Source organism: Myotis nattereri, assembly GCF_964212035.1.
Source record: "Myotis nattereri genome assembly, chromosome: 3".
Lineage (NCBI taxonomy): Eukaryota > Metazoa > Chordata > Mammalia > Chiroptera > Vespertilionidae > Myotis > Myotis nattereri.
In genome coordinates this window covers 59,120,143-59,143,304 of record NC_138077.1, presented here as the reverse complement: position 1 = coordinate 59,143,304, position 23,162 = coordinate 59,120,143, and the positions used below count along the sequence as shown (strand labels likewise).

General features: G+C 39.2%; 1 protein-coding gene across 3 annotated transcripts in view; it reads right to left on the bottom strand.

Moving 5' to 3' along the window:
* Positions 1-23,162, bottom strand: part of POLQ (DNA polymerase theta) — a gene marked incomplete at its 5' end in the record, with an annotated part of 114,114 nt that overhangs the window by 41,388 nt on the left and 49,564 nt on the right. For all 3 annotated transcript variants that reach the window (XM_081086877.1, XM_081086878.1, XM_081086879.1), the window contains 7 exons: positions 982-1,156; positions 2,428-2,565; positions 4,923-5,116; positions 12,134-12,374; positions 13,157-13,353; positions 14,748-14,888; positions 18,650-21,714. In XM_081086877.1, coding sequence (XP_080943003.1) covers positions 982-1,156; positions 2,428-2,565; positions 4,923-5,116; positions 12,134-12,374; positions 13,157-13,353; positions 14,748-14,888; positions 18,650-21,714 — 4,151 coding nt within the window. The remainder of the gene's footprint in view (positions 1-981; positions 1,157-2,427; positions 2,566-4,922; positions 5,117-12,133; positions 12,375-13,156; positions 13,354-14,747; positions 14,889-18,649; positions 21,715-23,162) is intronic.

Below are 23,162 nucleotides of genomic sequence, written 5' to 3'. Positions count from 1 at the left end.
CTAAACACCTGACATGTATTATCCCATTAAATCCTCAGGATGATCGGTGAGATATGACTGTTATTACCCTTTTTTATCAAGAGAAAACTTGAGCACTGAGAGGTTAAGCACTTTGTCTAAAGATTAACAGCACCAGGATTCAAACCTTATAAAAATCTGGTATCAAAATCCATATTCTATATCATCCATCTAAACTTCCCTATGAAGGAGTTAACACTGCCCTTACTTCTACTGCATACTGCACTTGGCTAATATTTAAAGTGGCCTGGTGGGCGTGGCTCAGTGGTTGAGTGTCGACCTATGAACCAGGAGGTCCCGGTTCAATTCCCTGTCAGGGCACAAGTCCAGATTGTGGGCTCCATCCCCAGCCTGGGGGGTTCAGAAGGTTTCTATCCCTCCCTCTCCCTTCCTCTCTGAAATCAATAAAAATATATTTTTTTAAAAATTTAAAAATAAAGAATTCAGGAAAAAAATAAAGTTCTGCACTGCCTAGAGAAAGAAAACTTTTTTCCGCACCATATTATACTCACATCTATGCCAAGAGGGCCATGAGACACCCAAAGGACTCCACAGCTCTCTTTTCTAATTGAGTAAAATAAGATGCTCACTCATTATACAAAAGCCCCATACACCTACTTAGATTCAAGTTGGAGAGAATCTTAAGGTGTTCGGGAGAGGGCTAGGACTGAAATTAGATAAGATCACTGACTCAAATATTTAATTCTGGATATAAATCAGTCTCGGAAACCTAGCTTCTCTACACAGTACTTGAAAGCAGAAGCTATATCTTACTAACTCTCATCTCTGTATCTAGGTACTATCCACCTATGCTTTGGATGTAGTATGTGTTTTATAAATGTTTATGAAACTTCATTTAACCCAATGATCCACACTTGAATTCCTTAGTGATCCTAAGAAAATATTTATGAAACTTTTTTTTTTCAAAATTGGATATTATCCACATTTAAAATTCCTCATTACCTGTAGCAGTGTGTGACTGTGATATAGGATAGATTCTTTCCATGCCAAGGAAAGGATTCAGACGCCTTTCCCGCTGCAGGGGAAAGACGACTTTGGTAATAGCATTAGTGATTCTTCTCCACTCTAATATCAAGTTTGGTAAAGGATGCAATGCCTTTAATTTATTTAAAACATCCTGCCAAAGAAACATAAGGTTAAGATCTGATTCTTATACAAATTCCTTAGCAAATAGAATCTCTTTTAGGTAAATAATATAGTCTCAAAATTAAATTTGTTAACTTCTGTATCTATAACTCAAAATTACTGTTTGGGTTTTACAGAAATCACCATACTGCTAAAACTATGATAACTATAGATTATTAAAAGCAAACATATTAATGCTGAGCAACATCAATTTAGATCTACCCACACTCCACCCAAGAGTTTACATCATCTCTTTTTATCTCTATATTTTTCTCCTCCATTCCTCAAATAATTGGAAGTTTCCCTTTTCCCCCTTTTTGCCGTAATATTTTCATGGTTTCTATATCAAGAAAATTTGAAGACATTTATTTTAACACTTTAAATTTTCCATGCTAAAGACTTTCAATGAATGTTAACGAATAGAAACGTGTGAGCTCAAATAAAAAGTTTTGCTACAGAATGAAGCTTTGGAAACTTGCCCCCCCCCCCCCAGATAAGGCAAGACATCGTTAATGATATTAGGGTCAACATTCTACAGCAAAAATGTAAAATAAGCCCTTTCTCTCTTCTCTCCCATGCATATACTTTCTATGAATTATAACTAGCAATTATACTTTGAACTCAGCAGGTTAGATTCTTAAAAGAAACTCAAGTAAAACTTATTATTTTGCCCTGGAATTGAAAAGAAAAAAAGAATTTTATTTGTATTGGCTTGGGTTTTTTTCTTTTTATAAAAAAAATTTCCCCATATCTTTGTTCATCAATAATAATAAAAGCATAATATGCTAATTAGACCGGATGTCCTTCTGGGACTAAGCCAGGGCTGCAGCAGCAAGATCGAGGCAGCTGCCCGAGGCTGCAAGGGAGGGATCTAAGCAGCTGCGGCTGCAAAGGCCTACTCTTGCACAAATTTCGTGCATCAGGCCTCTAGTGTTCCTATAACTATACAAATTATATTATACTGGAAGTCTAAGAATAGTGGATGTCAATAATTAAATGATGTCTACAGGTCTGAGGTTTACAAACCTTTACACGGTTTTAATGATAGGAAGGACACAACTGCTAACTCAGATTATGGTCCAGATTTTCCATGCTGAAACATCTCCACATTTATTGTGGCCACCAAACCACAAACCAATTTGTTTTATTGTGGAAAAGTTCAAATGGTGCGCTACGTTGGATCTTGATTTCATCAACATTCTTTGAAGACACCAACATGCTAAAAGTAGTTCAGTGCTGCCCCGTGACTGCCCCAAAGAGCACCTTGCTCGTGCTGAACCGCTTTCCCAGCTTTAGCTTGCGTCCATTGTCATTCCCTCTTCTGGTAGCTCCCAAAGTTTTCTTGCTGCCTTGGTTGTTTATCTCTCCATTTGGTGGCAACTTTAATTCCAAAAATAAAACCTGTAAGAAGTTAAAGCTTCTTTAGTCAAGAATCAAATCTCAAGTACTGTCATTAAGGGGGAAAAGGGAGACATGTAATACTTTAAACAATAAAGAATTTAAAAAAAAGAAAACATTTTTTAAAGTTATTTGAGAAAACAGTCATATAGTTCAACATGGGTTGGAAGAATGGTTTGGGGGTTTTAGGAGAATTTTTGAATTATCGCATTTAATAAATAATGGTAATAAAATTTATGTGTCAGTAGGCTATCCATACTACTTAGGCACTCACAGATGAATACTAACACCAGGCTTTTAAACAGTCAAGAACACAGGAATGTGTACTCTGTGCTGAACAACTGACAAATAAGCTATTGACATTGAGACTTTAGGTTACTCTGAGGATTGTGAATGCTCCTAAATACCACTTGATGTGGTAAACAATTTGGCTGCTCAATCATTTAAGCCCCATAGAGTCAACATGGGAGGCTTCATGGTTATTCTGATCACAAAAATCAGACAACAGTAAGTAGGAAGGGGTCCAAAAAGCCATCTAATTCTACCGCCATAAGACTGGACCCTGAGAGTCCCTGGACACAAAGTCAGAAGAAGGTGGCCAACCCAATGTAGCAGTAATGAAAGCTAGAGTGGACAAAGCACTCACTGAAGAAACAAGGCCTACACAGGCTCTGGGGCAGAGAGGGGATCTTGTATATAAATTATTTCTCCAGGCTTCAATGAACACATCTGTGAAATGAGGGAATTGAACAAGACAGGGAAAGCAGCACTATTATTTTCTGAACAGCTGCTATATGCCAGCCATTATGCTAGGTGCTTTAACATGTGTCATCACATGTAACTTTATGATAATTCTGCGACAAATCTGAAAAACGTGTCCAATATTACATGGCCAGAAAGTAGAATTAAGAATTAGAACCCAGTCTTATAACTATAAAGTCCTTTTTTTCTTAACCCATGCTTCCGTCAGCAAACTTTTCCCATAAAGGGTCCCATAACAGGTATTTTCAGCTTTGCATGGTTTACTGTCTGTCAGCTTCTCGACTGTGTGATTATAGAATGAAAGCAGCCATAGACAATAAGTAAATGAGGAGGCGGGGCTGTGTTCCACAGATCTGGCCTGCAAGCTGTGGTTTGCTGATCCCTGCTCTAGATCGGTGCCATCTGAAAGAATATTCTGCAATAATGGGAATGTTTTGTATTTTCACTATTCAATATGGTAGCTACTAGCCACAACATGGCTACTAAACATTTGAAATGTGGTTAGCACAAATAAGGAGCTAATTTGATATATCTTAATTTTAATTAATTTAAATTTAAACAGCCACAGGTGGCCAGTGGTTCCTGTATTAGTATAGTTATCCTGTCCAATTCAAAGATTCAACTTAAAATCAGCAAGGATTAAATACTCAGTGTGAAACTGTTAGATTACCTTAAATATAGCTTCTGTTTTAACATGGAAGACCTAAGAACAAGCTAATAACACCAACGGACTTTTATTCCAGCTCAGAGTTTGGTCTAGGCCTATGGTTCTAATACATTATTACACATCTGAGTCACAAAGGCACAGGTTCCTGCCTTTCCTCCAAGCCTAGTCGTACTGAAATCCAGAGGTTCTATATTTTTGATAAATTCCTTATGTAATTTTATGTGCTTTCAGGTAGGTACTAGAGTTAGTGAATAAATGAAGGAGGTAGGATTCAAACCCAGGAAATCTGTCTCTAAAGTCTATGATCTTCACCAATATCTTATATTATTGAATCACATCTGAAGACACCGTAACTACAATGCTATTAAGTGTTAGCACCCAACCTGCATTTGTAGGAGAATAGAACACCAATCTTTCAAAATAAAAAACAAGAATAAACCATGTCAAAATTTATGTAAGGCAATAAAAATCTTAATTAGGTTTAAAAAGCAAACAATCACAAAAATCCATTTTTCATTAACAACTGAAAAAAATATCTAGTATTCTAAAAAAGGATTTAGAGGTGAGAGCTCACGAAGTTAATAACTTCATGGAACAAGAGCTATGCTGTTATGCAACTATCTTTTGTGCAACAAATATTTATTAAGTGCCTCCTCTGTTCCAAGCAATTTCCCTTCTCATAGAGCCTATGGTGTAGGAGCCTTCTTTATCATCTTCCTATTTAATAAATATAAGATATAACATAAATTATATGCTAGAATACTCTATCTCCAAAGTGTTCTGCTTAAATGAACTGTGTGGGTGTTTTTTTCTGATCCTTGATGTTTAGATAAACACATTTAGGAAATGCACCCACACACATGCATAAACACACACCCCATTTTTAACTCTAAAAATTACTTTTCTAAATTCCCTATTCCTTTGATACAACCTCAGCGATGTCATCTGTACTGGTGAAGGAAAAACTGTGGCCGGCTAGTTGATAGGCCTGAGTCTCAATTGCATCCAGCTTGGCTTGCATTATGTGTTTCTGACTTTCACATTCTGCAGTACTAAAGCCGATTCCATTCAGTTCTAGCAAGGCCAAGCAGTACTGACAGGGCATTTCCACTTTACATAAAACATCTGGAAGACAAAAGGAAAACTAAAACATTAATTTATCAGCCAACTGACTAGATCAGCAGCATTATCTAATCATGTGCATAGAATTCTTCTAGCAAAGCCTGAAGGTGATACCCAAGCTCTCCTTCACAATCCAGTTGCGTGAGCAGCATTCTCAAAACAACAATGAAAGGCATAAAAGTACTTCCCACTTTTCCACTTACGCACTAGACTATTATCTTTGGCCATCCAGAGGATAGAAGAATTGGCAATATTGTGAACAGTCTGGAGTACAAGAGACTGCTTTTCTCCCAAAATAATGTTTCTGCTTCTACTCTTAGCAAGAGAAAAATAGTTAATTTTATTTGCTAAACTGATTACAAAGTGTTAATTTCCTAAAATTGTTTCCAGTATTCCTGGTCCCATGTCATGCATGCTTGCACAAAGAACTAAATATGGAGGTTTTACATTTTCTGATGCACTTTACCAAAGAGTAAAGAAAATTCCTTCAATAAGAATCAGACTATTTTTCTATCTGCTGACATTTTTCAACAGAGTTGCCATTCTAAATCAATTTTCCGAGTATGTTCATAGGAATTTTAGTCCCAAAGATACTCTATAAGAGAGGTGGCACTGTGTGCTTTGAGTTCAGCATTTATATACTGCTCTTGGATATTCATGAGTCCTGTTAATACACAAAAGGCTCTGAGAAGACCAGAAGCAAAGACAATTATTTAATTTTGTATTAACCAAAAGTCTGGAATTATTCAACCATAAAACTCTCTGTTTTATAATACTAACATCCTGAATAGTGTCCTTAGAATGCACTGAGAAATACTGTCCCAAATCATTAAGAAAAAATCCATACCAAAGACCTCACTTTCCAGTACTGTGGGTCAGTAGGACTCTAAGAAACCCTGGTCTCAATCAGCAGGAGAGAGATCTCCAGGGACACCCACAATCAACACTAAAACAAGTGAGAACTACTGGCCTCTAACAGGAGGAGATATTAGGCAGTCAGTCTACTTTTGAGTCCTGAACTCAAAGCAGAAATTCATGGGACTAGTGGGACTAGAAAAATAAGGAACCAGGGTCAGATAAGAACAGCACAGTCAGAGTGACAGGGAGCTCAGCTGGAACCTTAGGCAGCAGGAAGGAGCAGGGTTGTCCTGGAAATAAAGTCCTATAGCCAAGAGGTTGAGGGGATGCGTATCTTTAGAATACCAACAGGAGGAGAAGCTAATTCTCAGACTCCTGTTCCAAACCAAAATTCTCAAGGCAGGCTGATGTGGTCCAAGGACACAGTGTTGTTTGACAACAGTGGGGACAAGAGGAAAACCTTTGTTGAGGGAAAGCTTTTTCAAGTCAGGCCAGCAGGGCTCCACTGTTCAAACCTTGTATGAATTCACAAAAAGTATGAAAAATGCAAGAGCAAAGAAATATTAATGGAATTCAGCGGAAGCAACAAATGGCAGGTTTAGATTTCAAGAGTTGCAGATATGAAATGGTTAGTGCACAGGGCACAGTTATGAATGAACTGTTCACCAAATAAAAAAGAGACAAATACAAAGTAAGATATCAGGGAAACAGAATATGAATATGTCAATAATCACAATAAATTGGTAAATTAATAAAAATTGTTAAGTTTGAAAAATAAATGAATAAGCTATATTCTGTTTATAAGAAACATCAAAGCATAGGACCAAAATAAATAAATAAATAAAATAAAGCATAGGACCTTCAGGTTTAAAAGGAATAGAAAAAGATATATGAAGCAAATATTAACCAAGAGAAAGTTGACATTGCAATATTCATTCCAGAAAATAGACTAAGAAAAAAAAATATTAGTGGTAGAGTTGGTCATTACATAAATATATGTCTTAATTCACCAGGAAGATAAATCAATTTTAAATATGTATGCATCTGATTAAATGGTCTCAGTAGATAGTTAAAATTGACTGAACGACATGTAAAATTAGAAATAGAAATTTTAAACAACAACCCTGACTAAAAGACATTTATAAACGTCTGCATCAGAGTTAGAATACGCATTTTTCTTAGATATGCATAGAACATTTACACCACAGTTCCAGTGTTAGGTCACAAAGCAAATCAAAAAATTTCAAAGAATGGGTATTATACAACTATGTTCTTTAACCACAATACAATTAAGTTTGAAGGTAAAAGTAAGAATACAAAATAAAAAGTTTCCAAGTACTCAGGAATTAAAAACCAATCTTTTAAATAATCTATGAGTCAAAATGTGTCATAACAGAAATTCTTAAATATTTAGAATAAAATGATGAAAACATTACATGTCAAAACTTGTGAGATAAAATGAAATTAAAGTTTTAAGGGAACTTTATAGCCTTAAGTACTTAAATTAGAAAACAAAAAATGACTTGAAAAGTAATAAGTATCAAATTTATGAATTTAGAAAAAGGACTGCAAGATAAAGTAGTAAACTAGAAGAAAAGAAATAATATAAATGTTGGCAGAATTCAGGGAAATAGAAAACAAAAACAATAGAAAGATCAAAGGCAAAACTGGTTCTTTGAAAAGACAGAAAAACCGGATAAACATCTAGTGAAGTAAATCCTATATAATAAAAGGCTAATATGCAAATAGACTGAACGATGGACAACCAAACAATCGGTCGCTATGACGTGTGCTGACCACGAAGGGACACGCGCGGAACATGGCAGGTGTCAGGAGCAGGTAGCAGAGTGTGGAATGTGGCAGGTGTCAACTGCAGGCAGCAGAGCATGGAACCTGGAGGGCATAGGCCACGGCAGGAAGGTGGAGCAGGTGAGCGGGGGACGCCAGACCAAGGTGGGGCACCGGTCGCTGTGATCGGGGCGAGCCTTTGGTGGTTACTGAAAATTCTTTGCTCCCACATGCCGCAGTCCTGCCCAACACTCACACCTGCTGCCAGCGACAGCCCCACTCGCACCCACTGCTGGCACCAGAGCCACAGCTCGCACCCAGTGCCAGCGCCAGCCACACTTGCACCCACAGCCAGTACTGGAGTCACTGCTCGCACCCACTGCCGGTGCCCAGCACCCGTCCCGATTGCTCAGTGCCATCAGGGGGTGCAAGTGGTGGCTGCCAGCCCCAATCGCCCCAAGAGCTTCTCCACCTTCCCCTGCTCCTGAGAGGCGATCAGGGCAGCAACCGCCACTCGCACCCACTGACAGCGCCGGCCCCACTTGCACCTGCTGCTGGCACCAGCCCCAATCGCTTGGTGCCATCAGCAGGTACAAGCGGAGCTGGCTCCGTCAGCGTGTGGGAGCAGTGGTGATGGGAGCAGGGCTGCCGGCAGACAGGGGACCCGGGCTGTGGTGGGAGGGGCCAGGCAGGGGTGCGGAGGATGGGCCAAGCCTGCCCCTGTACCCCCCTTAGCCTCGCGGCCCACAGTTCCTATCAAGGTGCATGAATTCATGCACTGGCCCCTAGTTACTATTATAAAAGAGAAAGAGGACATAACAGATACACCTGAAATCTATACTAATAAAAGGGTAATATGCTAATTAGACTGGGAGACCTTCCAGGAGACCTTTCGGATGTTCTTATGGACAAAGCCATGGTGGCGGTACCGAGGTAGAAGCAATTTGAGGCCAAGAGGGGAGGGCAGTTGTGGGTGAACAGGCTGGTGGGAGGCAGGGCCATTGAAGCAGACCAGCAGGGGGGCCAGTTGGGGGCAAGCAGGCCATCAGTGGGGGTCAGTTGGAGGTGATCAGGACAGCGGGGGGAGGGGGGGCATTTTGGAGTGAGCAGGCCAGCAGAGGGGCAGTTGGGGGCAAGCAGGCCAGTGGGGAGGGAAGGTGGGGGCGAGCAGGCCAGCAGTGAGGGGAAGTTGGGGGTGATCAGGCTGGCGGGGGGGGGGGGGCGCATTTGGGGGCAAGCAGGCCGGCAGGCAGGTGGTTAGGGGCAATCAGGCAGGCAGGCAGGCAGGTGAGCAGTTAGGAATCAGCAGTCCCGGATTGTGAGAGGGATGTCCGACTGCTGGTTTAGGCCTGATCCCTGTAAACTGGCAGTAGTATATCCTTCAAGGGGTCCCAGATTGAAGAGGGTGCAGGCCGGGCTGAGGAACACCCCCTCCCCCATGCATGAATTTTGTGCACCGGGCCACTAGCGTAAAAATAAAATAAATAAAATAAAAAGAGATAAAACAATAGCTTTATGACAAAAAATTTTGAAAATTTAGATGAAAGAGATAAATTCTTAAAAAATAAAACTTACCAAAACATAATCTAAAAGATATAACTGAATAATCTTACAGTTATTAGAGACATCAAAGTAGCAGTAAAAAATATTTCCACAAAGAAATAGTCTACAGGCAAATTCTACCAAAAATTTGAGGAACATATCATTTCTATGAAACATAAACTCCTCCAAAATAAAAGGAGGTTATATTCATCAACACATTCCATGAAACTAGAATAACTTTATTACCAAAAACAAAGTATAAGGAAGGAAAAATATAGTCATTTTACAATCGCTGAATAGGCAAAGTTGAGCAAATATTAATTAGCAAGGTTTCTTTCACATTGCTGTTTAGAGAGTAAACCAGGCACAGCCACCAGAACAGAAGAGACCGTTGGGCTCCCCATGGGTTCGTGTAGGAGCTGGTCTGCGAGCCCGGCCGGGAGAGAGTGTGCTGCCCACTTGCTTCCATGTGGCATCACTGGGTGGCCCAGAGGCCCATGCTGTGCCTCAGCCCACAACATCTGGCCACGCTCTCTACCTCTTCACGTGGGGACTCAGGTGCTGTGACTCAGGCAAAAGGGGGCACACAGGGGCCTGGGGGCCTAGGTGCTGCCCACGGCCCAGAGGTCAGCTGAGACCTGCCCTTCCACACCAGATGCTTGGGCTTCGATCACCGACGAGGCCTAGGGACTATACCCAGCACAAATTTCATGCACTGGGCCTCTAGTCTTTGAATAAAAAAAGACTTAACACTGTTCAACAATGCATTTAACACCTAGTCACCAACTGTTTTTTGCAGGAAAAAAAGCTTTCAAGGCACAATGAAAATAAAAAAAAATAAAAAAATAACCAATCTGGCTTGGCTGGTGTGGCTCAGTGGTTGAGCATCATGAACCAAGAAGTCATTGGTTTAATTGCTGGTTGGGGCACATGCCTGGGTTGTGGGCTTGATCCCCAGTGGGGGGCATGCAGGAGGCAGCCGATCAATGTTGATACTTCTCTCTGATCGGTGTTTCTATCTCTCTATAACTCTCCCTTCCACTCTTTCTTTAAAAATCAATAAAAACATATTTTTTAAAAAAGTTACAGCCCTGGCCCATTTGGCTTAGTGCTTAGAAAATAAGCCTGTGGACTGAAGGGTCAAAGGTTCAATTCCTGGTTAAGGGTATATACCTCAATTGAAGGTTCGATCCCCAGTCCCCTGTCAGGCACAAGAGAGAGACAACCAATCAATGTTTCTCTCTCATGTCTATGTTTTTCTCCCCCTCCCTCCCTTCCACTCTCTGAAAAGCAATGGGAAAAATATCCACAGGTGAGGATTAAAAAAAAACGTTACAAACTAATCCATATCACCACCATCAAATATTGATTATCTGGGAACTATACGGAGTATCCAGGACACCTGACCTGGGAGTAGACCAGCAGACAGAGGGAAAGAGATGTGTTCATTCAGCATTATTGTCCATGAGTGTAGAAGCAGCCCTGTGGCATGTGTCACACATACTCCCACTCCTTGGCCTGCCTACATTGACTTAGAGAAGTTAAGTTTGAAACATTTCAGTGGCTGTTCAAGAGCTGCTAATATCACGTAAGCAAGTCAGTCTGGTCTTTGTATTATTCTACCCAATGATACTAGGGAGAACATTACTATCAGCACAAAGGGCTTGTGTTAGCAGTAAAAATATTAATAATCAACTAAGACAAAAATGAATGCCTACTCTGAGGCAGACATTGCACTTAGTTCTCTCTCATTTAATACTCATAACCCTTTATAAGAACTAGACTTAGAGGGTTTCAGTATCTCGCCCAAGGCCCCTCACTTGTAAGTGACATAGCCCAGAATCCAACCCTGGTCTGTGTGAATTCATCAGTCTGCTCTTTCTAGTATTTATTAATCAGGCAATAAGTTCATGTTTTATATCTTCTCACAATGAAGCCAACTTTCTTCCACTTCATCATTTTTGCCATTAGCATATATTATGCTCTGTGAAGTCAAGATACTCAATGTGGACCAGCAGACTGCATAATAAGTCCATGCTATTTGTTATGAGGGGAAAAAAGATTTAGATGAATATCCTTTGCTGAAAAAATAACTGTTAATAACTATAAAAAGAAAATGGTTCACATTTTAATTCCATGAAAGATATATTCTAATAAAAATCATTTGATATAGTTCAAATATAAAAGCAATCTATATATATAAAAGCCTAAGCAACTGTTACCCGAATGGCTGGAACAACTGGTCGACCAGTCGCTATGACGTGCACTGACAACCAGGGGGCAGACACTCAATGCAGGAGCTGCCCCCTGGTGGTCAGTGCGCTCCCACAGCCAACCTCCTGTGGCTGGCCAACCTTTCGCAGCCCCTCCCCGCAGCTGGCCGCCCCTCCTGCCCATAGGCCTCAATCTCCAGTCAGCCCGAGGGACCCCACCCATGCACACATTTGTGCACCAGGCCTCTAGTAAATGAATAAAACTTCACTAATTATCTTCATTACAGTAGAGCCTGAGATTGGCAAATTATGGCCAAACTAGGGGCAGATGCCTGTTTTTGTAAATAAAGTTTTATTGGAACACTCGTTTTCATCTCTATGGCTGATTTTGTGCTATGATGGCAGAGTTGAATATTTGTGATTGAGACTATCTGGCCTGCAGAGCAAAAATATTTACCATCTGGCCTTCAACAGAAAAGTTTGTGGATTCCTGTACTAGACAATCCAACAATAGGGTTTGTGTAAAAAGTGTAGTTTACTTTTCTATAATAAAAAGTGGCTAAATATATAATTATCACCAATTTGTAACAGCATAAATATGCTAGGAACTTTGCTTTACCGTGAAGGTTTTCTTTCTTCAACAAAGAATTGAGTTGGTTCATAGAGTTGAAGATGAGAATGGACTCTACACATGCTCTGTATCGCCCCGAATGCTCAGTGCCGACGTTCAGTCCCAGGCTTTGAACTCCTTGGCCGGTCTCTATCCCGTCCAGGAGTGGAAGCTCATGGGGAAGAAAACTGGTAACTATGCTGTGAAGAGTCGGCTCCTTAGAATCCGGATCTAGTAACCAGCACGCCACCTGCAAGGATAGCAATCAGGACGTTTTCTTGATTGATTTTTTTTTTCAAAGACATTTCTGCACACTTAAGTTAAAAGGGGGGGAAAAAAAGAGCTCATTTTCACTTAATACTTATTCAGAGGTCTTTCCAGGAAAGGAGAAAAAAAGAATAGTACCAGGGCTCATTTTTGGTACCAATAAGAGCAGTGACCTTCAAAGAAGGAAAACATACTTTTTCCATTACTGTAATGTTCCTGCTGACCTAGTTCCTAAGTAGACTTAAACCCAGTGCCTCTCAGCTAGCTGAAACCATGTTTCTGAAAAAGCAGATGGACTTTTCTCCACTAAGGCTGATGTTGGCTAAGCTACTATAATAAAGATGGGCCTATGTAGTTTCAGATTTATTTCATTCTCTCTTAACATCGGAAGACGTGAGACATAAAGGTTTTATCACTAAAAGTCCAAATCCATTGTTTTAGAAAGCCTTTGGCTTTCCCCTCAGGATGAAGACCTGTTACCATGACCATCCAATTGGTCAGTTGATTGCTATTTTTAGCTCCCCAATGAGACTAGAAGACCTGTAGTTGCTAACACTACATCTGGGAGATCAAAACTGGATTTAGAAAAAGGAAATCTAGGCCCTATTCATAATTCTGACAATTACCATATGGCTCAATTACTTCTTTTGTAGGTTAAGAACATAGTTGGGGGGAGGGGGGTTGTTGAAATATTCTGAATTAAAATATATAAATATCATCTTTGTCTCCAGTCTCCATATGTAAAAATTAAATAAGATATGGAACCTTAGGATCTTCATAACTTTGTTCCAGGGAGATGCCACAAGACAAAAGAAGAATTTTATAGGTCTGGATGAAGTCATAGATGATAACAGAACGTTCTTTATCTGATTCCCTTGGAAAGCAGGATTTAAGGTGCCACATTCTGTCTTTCACAGTCAGGTTTGGATCCAGAGGAGGTGGGGCCAAACTGGCACTAATTTCTTAAAAGAAAAAAAAAAATCTTAAGGCGAAAACCACATACATTCACATGAAACAGCAATCTATAATGCAAAGGCTGAAAAAGACTCAAAGTCTAGTTCCATGCAACCAATAATTCAGCATGACCTTATAAAGGTCACCTTGGCTATGTAGATGAAGTGCTTCATAATCTAAAAAATTATGGTATAGCCTGGCCAGAGTGGCTCAGTTGGTTGGGCATTGTCCCGTGCACTAAAGGGTTGCCAGTTTGATTCCCAGTCAGGGTTGTGAGTTTGATACCTGGTCCAGGTGAGAGCATGAGAGCGGAAGCCAACTCTATCACATTGAGATGTTTCTCTCTCTCTCTCTTTCTCTGTCTTTGTCTCCCTCCCTCCCTCCCCCTTTTTTTTCCCCTCCCTCCCTCCCTCCTTTCTTCTCTCTAGCACAGCCTTGGGATCCAGCCCCTTTGAAATGAATAAAACTAAAAAAAAAAACAAAAGACTGTACCCTTTTATGTAATGATGTTTACTTTGAATTTATATTAGTTCACACAAACACTCCATCCATGCTTTTGTTCCGGACCTCTGGTCCAGTTTAAGAACCCATTGTGGCCCTCGAGTCAAAAAGTTTGCCCACCCCTGCTCTAGCAAGTCCTCAGGTAAGGATTAAAATATATAAATAAATAAATAAATAAATAAATAAATAAATAAATAAATAAATATTATGGTTTAGACTAGGTGATTTATAATGCTCTATTTATTTAGGTGGGAGAAAATTCTAAATATCAAGATTATTTTTTTTTAAATTGTAGCTTTAGTAACTACTCATCCTAACATATTTTCCTGCAAAACAAACTGAATATATTTCATGCTTACTCAGGAACAAACATTATATGGCATCCTTTAAAATGCTCCCTCATTAATTTTGCTCCTGTCTAGAACCAATCCAGCAATGATAATCACAACCATAATCCAGAACATATCTTTTTCATTCCAAAGACTTCTCTAAGGCTGTGCAATTCAACTACTGTAGATGTCTTGTTCATCACTGCCCCTAGATGAGCTCCAGACCCAGTCAAAAGGCTGAAAGAAGTCTGAAAAGAAATGCCACCATCCAATCATCAAAAGCAAACCCTAAGGTGTCGAGGGAGTTCCTGCTGCTCCACTACCCCCAAGAAGAAAACACAGTATTAAATAGTCCCATGTGACAAGCAGAGGGGAGTAAGGGTAGTATTTCTTAAAACATTCATTCTAATATATGAAATCATGTACACACTAGCCACTATCCAAAATATTTTTTTAATCCTAAAAGTAAATTCTAGATAAATATCAGGAAATTATTCTCAACAAACAAGTCACTACCTGATAGAGCCTACATTAAAATTATATGGTAACTTTGCCAACTAGTGATTACTTACCAGAATGCTTTTGTTCCTTCTGCAAGGAAATATAATAGGCATCTTTTCCACCCCAGCATACTGCCAGTCCAACCACCAAGATGTCATCACAACCTTTAACAGGAAATCCATCTCTAATAGGAGTTTCCTGAGGGGAGCTAACTAAGTAAATAAAAAATAAAATAGTTAAAAACCTCTAAAAATAAAACCACTAAACTGAACATTAAAACACTGATAATAAAAATAAATATTTTGACAGATTCCTAAAGCATTCTTTGGATAGTCATTTTAGGTATATGTAAAATCTTTGTAGGCTTACTATCAAGTTGTTAAGTTATTACTAAGATAACTGTCACTAAGAAAAATCTACCAAAGATTTCTTAAAATAGATCTATAATAATGACAAAAATGAGTATTAACTAAATTTTTTAAAAGCTCTTGAATTTTGAATTTCTATAATTCAAATAAAGACCACTTGCACACTACACAAATGCTATAGTGAACTCAGCAATTCTTAACACTAAGAAACTCCAGAGCCCTAGCTGGTTTGGCTCAGTGGATAGAGCATTGGCCTGCAGATCGAAGGGTCCTGGGTTTGATTCTCGTCAAGGGTACATGCCCGGGTTGCAGGCTCGACCCCCCTAGGGAGCGTGCAGGAGGAAGCCAATCAATGATTTTCTCTCATCATTGATGTTTCTATCTCTCTCCCTCTCCCTTCCTCTCTGAAATGAATAAAAATATTTTAAAAAGAAAAGAAAAGAAACTTCAGAAAAATCAAGGGTCTTACTTCCTAGTGAAGAATTAGGTCTGATTTCATATTTGGAGTCAACATTAAAAAAAAAATAATGCATATCCAATTTTACAAAGACATAGGTCAAAAACCAATCTATTTTATTGACAATCATATCCCCAATACCTGGAAAATAACTGGTGCATATTTGTTAAATTAAGTAAACATTTTTATCCCTCTAACCTCTAACATAGAAAATGTGCTCAAACCAAACTTTTATGAACAAATTTATTCATAAATACATAAATTTAAGAAATCTGATAAAACTTTTTGAGTTCCACAATAGGTTGTCAAGCTGAATTAGCTATTCCCTATGATACAGAACCCTTGCTTTCATGAAATAGGACAGGAATATATAAGGCATTATCTATAATAATAAAAGTGTAATATGCTAATTAGACCAGACATCCTTCCGGATGAAGCCGGGGCCACAAGGGAAGCCCGCGTCCTGAGTCCCAGAGGGAAGCCGATGCCAGTAGCCAGGGAAAGGAAGGCCTACTCTTGCACGAATTTTGTGCATTGGCCTCTAGTTTGACCATATAGTTCAATACTCTCAAAACTGGGGAGAGCTCCAGGAGGCTTTGGGATCATGACTATCAATGGAGGTACAGGTTCTACTTGAGGTAAGTATTGGAAAATGTAGCTAATATACATTGTGAAAAATATAGTGTCTACCTACCATGTATTTTTGTGATTATATAAATGAATAAGAACATTATAGTTTAATAGAAAATAATTCATGAGCACTGATGATAAATAAAAACCATCATGTTATATATACGATTATGATAAAAGTGATCCATATTCAAAATATATACCTTAACTTTTACATTCTTGCATTCTAATATTTCTATATATTATATAATAACATGTAATATACACTGAGTGGCCAGATTATTATGACCACCTGACGTTTGTAGGCAAATTAGCCATACACTGCATCATATGGGATACGGAAGCCAAAGGCCTGTTCGAACACCTTTGCTGTCTGCAGTTACCAAGAAAAAACGTCTCCAATTTACACAGGAACACAAGCATTGCACAGTCGAGCATTGGAAAAAAGTCATGTGGTCCGATGAATCACGTTTCCAGTTGCATCATGAAGATGGCAGAGTGAGAATTTGGCAGAAACAGCTTGAAAACATGCCCCCCACATGCATGAGTACAACCCTTCAAGCTGGTGGGAGCAGTATTATGTTTGGGGCATGTTTTCCTGGCATGATTTGGGCCTTTTAATTTGTGTGGAACAAAGCCTGAATAGTACAACATACCTAAGTATCGTTACTGATCAAGTTCATCCTATCATGCTGATGGCGTATCCCAATGGAGATGGCTTCTTCCAACAAGACAATGCGCCATGCCACGGTGCTCATATTGTGCAGGAGTGGTTTCAAGAACATGAGGGAGACTTTACCTTGCTTAGGTAGCCCCCACAATCACCAGATCTCAATCCAATTGAGCATTTGTGGGACGAAGTTAAAAGAGCCATCAGGCAGCTGGTTCCACAACCATCAAATCTCACAGAATTGGACAGTGCTATTCATCAGGCATGATGTCAGATTCCTCACATCACCTTTCAACATCTCGTGGAGTCAATGCCAAGAAGAATCGCCACAATACTGAAGGCAAAAGGTGACCCAATGAAATACTGATGGGGTGGTCATAATAATCTGGCCACTCAGTGTGTGTATGTGTGTGTGTATATATATATATATATATATATATACACACACATACACATATATGTGTGTGTGTGTGCCTGTGTGTGTATATATATCCCACGTTCAAAGGCTGTTAAGTCGCGTCGTTTACCCATATCTTCAGAAAAAAAAAATCACTTCTACTGTCGTGGTAAACAACCTGCTTCCCTATTTATAATGGTCTGGCCCTCTAGCAACTTCAGCGGGAAATTATAGCTAATTTGCTTACAAACGTCAGGTGGTCATAATAATCTGGCCACTCAGTGTATATTATGTATTATACATACATATGCAATTTTTTAAAGAAAAATTTTGTGTTTAATGGTAAAGCTTAGCATGCACTAGCACTAGGCATGGCCTGGAGTTGAAGTAGCAGAGACCTCCATGAAGCCTCACAAAGTGAAGAACATGAGGAAGGCAACCATCAAAGAGAGCCCATGGCCTCAGAAAGGGCACTGCCCAGACAGCATAGAAGAGCTGATGTTTGAGAGATGGACATCCCCAATGATCAAGCTACCAAACATTGTTCCAATACACGCTCCTGAACTAGCTACACCAATTGTGGTGGCCCCTAAAGAAATAAGCTTGACAACTGAGTCAGTGTCCCAGGAGACAACACTGATCTGGAACTCCTGACAGGCAACCTAGGGTTGGGAGCTGCTGTGTGAAGACTGTTTAGATTAGACCTCTGGCCAACTTTGGAAGAGAGAGACACAGGCCTAATCATCCAGGTGCAACAGTGGATCGGAGCCAGAGGAATGAAAAGTGCCCTGGTGGCCTACATTTTTTCAGTCTCCCAGTTTGGGCTCTGGTCTCAGTATTCAGCTCTCCACCCACGTGTCCTGTGGTCAACCATCTCTTGTGCTGAACAATTAGGCTGTTCTATGTGTAAACCTGGCGTGGGGAACCTTTTTCGCGCCAAAGGCCATTTGGATATTTATAACATCATTCGAGGGCCATACAAAATTATCAACTTAAAAATTAGCCTGCTGCCCTGACCAGTTTGGCTCAGTGGATAGAGCGTCGGCCTATGGACTGAAGGGTCCCGGGTTCGATTCCAGTCAAGGGCATGCAACTTGGTTTCGGGCACATCCCCAGTGTGGGGTGTGCAGGAGGCAGCTGATCAATGTTTCTCTCTCATCGATGTTTCTAACTCTCATCCCTCACCCTTCCTCTCTGTAAAAAATCAATAAAATATATATTTTTTAAAATTAGCCTGCTATTTTTGGTCAAACATTTAATTAACTGACACCTAATGCCTTGGCAGAACCAGATAAAATGATTTCACAAACCTTATACAGCCCACAGGTGTAAACCCACATAAGACAAACTTATTAAACTTTGAATAAATTTATTACATTTAATATCCAATACTGAAAAATCTCAGTCCCATCTCAGCCTATTTTACATATAAATGTGAAAAAAATTCTTACCTTGCTTAAACCTACCACCAATAGTTGCACTTGTAGATGTCAAATTACTGTTCTTTTCACAAGCCAGTGAGATGGAAAATCGCTTTTTGCACTGCCACTCCTTAATGAATGTTTGAAAGAGAGTTTGGTCACTTGCTACATCAATTATGGCCAAGCTTTCTGCACTGCATGAGGCTGGAGTTAACTGCAATCCATCCTGTGATAACTGCAGTGAAAAACTTGTGTCTCTAATGGGACTGTCATCTTTTACATCATTTCTACTCTCTGGACTTAAATCATGGTTAATATCTGAAGGTGAGCCAAGTAAATAATTTTCACCAAGTTCTAAAACACTATTTTTCTGAAGTTTCACAGAAGATGTTCCAAGAATACCTGGAAATGACAACTTAGCAGCAGATGCTGGGATGGGTGTAGGAGGAATGAGTCCATTATCATCAACTGTACCGATTTCTTTACAAGGCAAGAGCAATGGGGTGTCACCATGAACAGCATTGTTCTCTTGTATCTCAATCTTGCTTTTTACTTCAATATTAGGAAAGAATGAAATTCCCTGCTCCAAATTTAAAACCACTTCTTGTTTGTCATTTAACTCTGTATTTTTTCCTTTTAAACTTGATGAGTTTATAGTGGTTAGTTTTATCTTTTCATTTTCTAGAGGACTGGATACTTTATCTAAAATCCTTTGCAGTCCTGGACTTAAATCAAACGATGCTCCTGACCATATGAATGAATTATTTTGCCTTGTCTCAGTAAATTTGGATTTTTGAGACTTGTCATCTTTATCTCCTTCAGTTACTTCTCTTTGGGGATAATCATTACCAACTGGATCACTTAGTTCTAATGCCCCCAAAGATACTGCAGCATTATGTGTATCTTGGACAGGAAATATATCTACATTGTCCAAAGCTTCCACCATCTGAGCAGAATCCATTTCTGAAAATACAACAGACTCATCACTGAAACAAGTCAACTGCTGCCGATTATCTTGTTGCTCATCCATATTTGGTTTCATTGGGTCCTCTGGTTGTAGATGCAGAGAATCACTGAAATTGTCTGACATCACTTCAGAAGGCAGGGGTTCTTTCACGCTTACGTCAGGGGGTTGCTCTTTTATTAGGTAGTCTTCACTGAAACTGTCAAAGAGTAAACTGTCACTCAAATTCAAACTTGTTTCAGGGACTGGCAGACATTCTACTTCTACACCAGTGGACGTTGTCTTTTGAGGTATAACTGGTTTCATAGCTTCTTGTGTTTGAAAACCTTCAAGAAAACTATTTAATTGGGAGTCAGTAACAGAAAGCTCATTTGCTTTCAAACAAGGGCCATTTTCCTTCAATAATATTGGTGAATGAAAAAGTGGGCTTTCTGGAGTCACGATATTAACCTCATGTGAACCAGCGCTTTGTTTTACAGTCTCCACAGTGTTAGGTTCCAAATGGTCTATATTTATCACTCCTGGAGAATGTTGTTCACCAGGGAAGGCAGTGTGAAGCTCATTCTGAAAAGAGCTTGAATTCCGTTTGTTTAGGCTCTTCTGCATTATGTCTGTTGCCAGGTTAGTGTCCTTTGCTCCTTGTTTGACATTTTCAGTTGTCATCTGTTGTATAATTTTCTCTGACTGAGTATCCAGGTAGAAACTATCTTCAAAATCACAAGGAACTAATCCTAAGACAGAAACACAATTATTTTTAGTTTCTTTTGCTGCATAAGCATCTGTTTCTTCTTGTATTCTAGAGGTATTTGGAAAATTCTCCTGCTGGCCTCCAGATTTACCAAATGCTCCAGCTGGTAGATGTACTCCATTGGGTATCTCAGTGCTGCTTATATTATCTCCGGATACCTGAAGATTATTTGATTTCTTTTCCTCCGCATTAAAATTTATACTTTTACATTTGATAATAGCATTTGAGTCTCTATTCATATGATTACAAGCTATTTGCTTCTCTAGTATGCTTTTCTGTTTGGTATAAATGTTTGTCTGTTTATCAGACTGCTTCTCCGGGGACTGATTAATTGGATTGGTATCACGGTGTTTAACACAAATGTTTTGGTTTTTTGAATCACTTTGTATTAGCACTTTGTCTATTTTTTCTGCCTCAACAGGAGCTAATCCTCTTCCATTTTCACTAACCACACTAGTGGGTCGACAAGTCTCCTTTTTACTCTTGGATCCTGTGATAAAATGTTCCACAAGAATATCATTAGTTATTGTTTTGTTCCTTGAACAATTTTGTTCTGTTTGTGATGGGAATGATGCTTTGTTATGTTTTCCCTCAGTACATAAAGATGCACTTTTAGCAAGTGGCCCTGGACTCCTAAATTCCACATTCTTCTCATCTGAGGTAAATGAATCTTCACAATGAATAAGATTCAGCTGTTTTTGAAAATCAATTTTACACATCCCAGTGTCTTTCACAGGGCTACTGTCTCTGGATCGTTTGAGATGCTTACAACGTTTCCGAGATTGAAAGGTTGTGTTCATCTTTTCTAGACTAAGATTCAAAGCTTCTTTTTTTGTTTTCTCAGATGAGACAGTCTGAATGACTTTCTTAGTGCTTGTTTCTCCCTCATTCAAAGAGGTTTCTAGCTTCTCTTTACTTATATTCAAATAAGCCCGTTTTCTTCCTCTGGAAATTGAATGTACCCGACAGTCTTGTTTTCCATCCTGATACTGATAATAAAAGGAATTTTTATGCTCTCTACCTTTATCTAAATCTTTCACTGTATTTGGCGATTCCTTAACAGAAGAATCACCAAATATTGTGTTACTTTTTTTCTTTGATGTTAAACTTTCATAAGACCTCTTAGTTTGGAGTATAAATTTATGCTCCTTTTCTTCTGACTCACTGCTGGTCAATGAGTATGTATCAGAATTTAAAGGGGAATGTGGATTCCATTGCACTCCCATTTCAATTAAGTCCTGCTGTAGAATCATTTTGGCTTCTTCCACGATAAGGGCTGCTGCTTCCCTTTCAGTTAAGCCTTTTTTACCAGTCACCCAAATAGTTCGCATATTCCGACGTTCTTCAACGGCTTCCTCTTCCTCATCCACTGCCTTTCGGGCACTAGGAAGGGGGATATGAAGAGAAATAAATTAATGCATTGATTCATTCATACAACAAATATTTATCAAGCATCAGCTGTCCTACGAATGGAAGAAACAGCACTGCCCAGCTGGTGTGACTCAGTAGTTGAGTGTAAAGTTATGAACCACAAGGTCACAGTTCAATTCCCAGTCAGGGCACATGCCCAAGTTGTGGGCTCAATCCCCAGTAGGAGGCGTGCAGAAGCAGCTGGTCAATAATTCTCTCTCATCATTGATGTTTCTAGCTCTCTCTCCCTCTCCCTTCCTCTCTGTAATCAATAAAAGCATGTGTGTGTGTTTTTAAAAAAAGAAATAGCACTGAACAACAGGGAAATATATTTGCTCTCATAGAGCTCACATTCTAGTTGGGGAAATCAGAAAACGAACAAATGTTAAAATAAGTCTATGTCAACTGATGATAAGAGTTGTGTACAAAAATGAAACACCAGGGCAGGATCGGTGATACTGCAATTTTTAAATAGCATAACCAGGGAAGGCCTAAGACAGATTCTTTAAATAAAAAACTTTAAAAAGTGAGCATCATAAAACTTGCATTGAAAACAAATCCTCTACATAATACAAACTCTGGACAAAATGTTAAAGGGACTGTGGAGTGACCAAAAGAAAGTAGAAACCAGAAAAGAGTTGAGACTCAAAGAAACAAATGGCAGTGGTTAAACTGTCACACTTTTCACCTGAAGGCAGGATTCAGTCAGGACCATGAAGGTAACTTGGATAAAAACCTGGAGTTTTGATTCAATTAGACAACAGAAATCAATTAGAAGTATAAAAATTGTTAAGGAAGACATAAAATATCTCCATTTGTACCTGATATGACTGTATATCTAAAAATCCTAGAGAAATCAATGATAGAAGTAACTCAAACAAGAATTAAAAAAATAACAGGATAACAATAGACAAGAATCAACAGCCTCCATATACTCAAATAATAACCATATAGAAGAGATCATAGACACAAACCAATTAAAACAATAAAGGTTAAATGAAAACAAATTTAACAAGAAATGTATAAAACCCTTATGAGGGAGACCTGGAAACTCCTGAAAAGCTGTGTGTGGAAATCTTTTTTAAAATCCTCAATATCACAACGATATCAAATGCAAAGAAATTACCTACCTGTGGATAGGATGACTCAACATTATAAAGGAGTCAGTTGTAAGTTAAATTTCAATCGAACCCCAATAAAATATCAACAGACACTTCAAATTTCACATGGGCAAACATGGAAAAGTAGACAGGAAAATATTGAAAAACTATGAGAGGGAGGTTGCCCTACCAGACATTAAAACATACTATAAAGGCTTTTCATTAAGAGCACTGTATGGCTGCCCTAGCCGCTTTGGCTCAGTGGATAGAGCGTCCCGGGTTTGGTTCCAGTAAAGGGCATGTACTTTGTTGCAGGCTCCC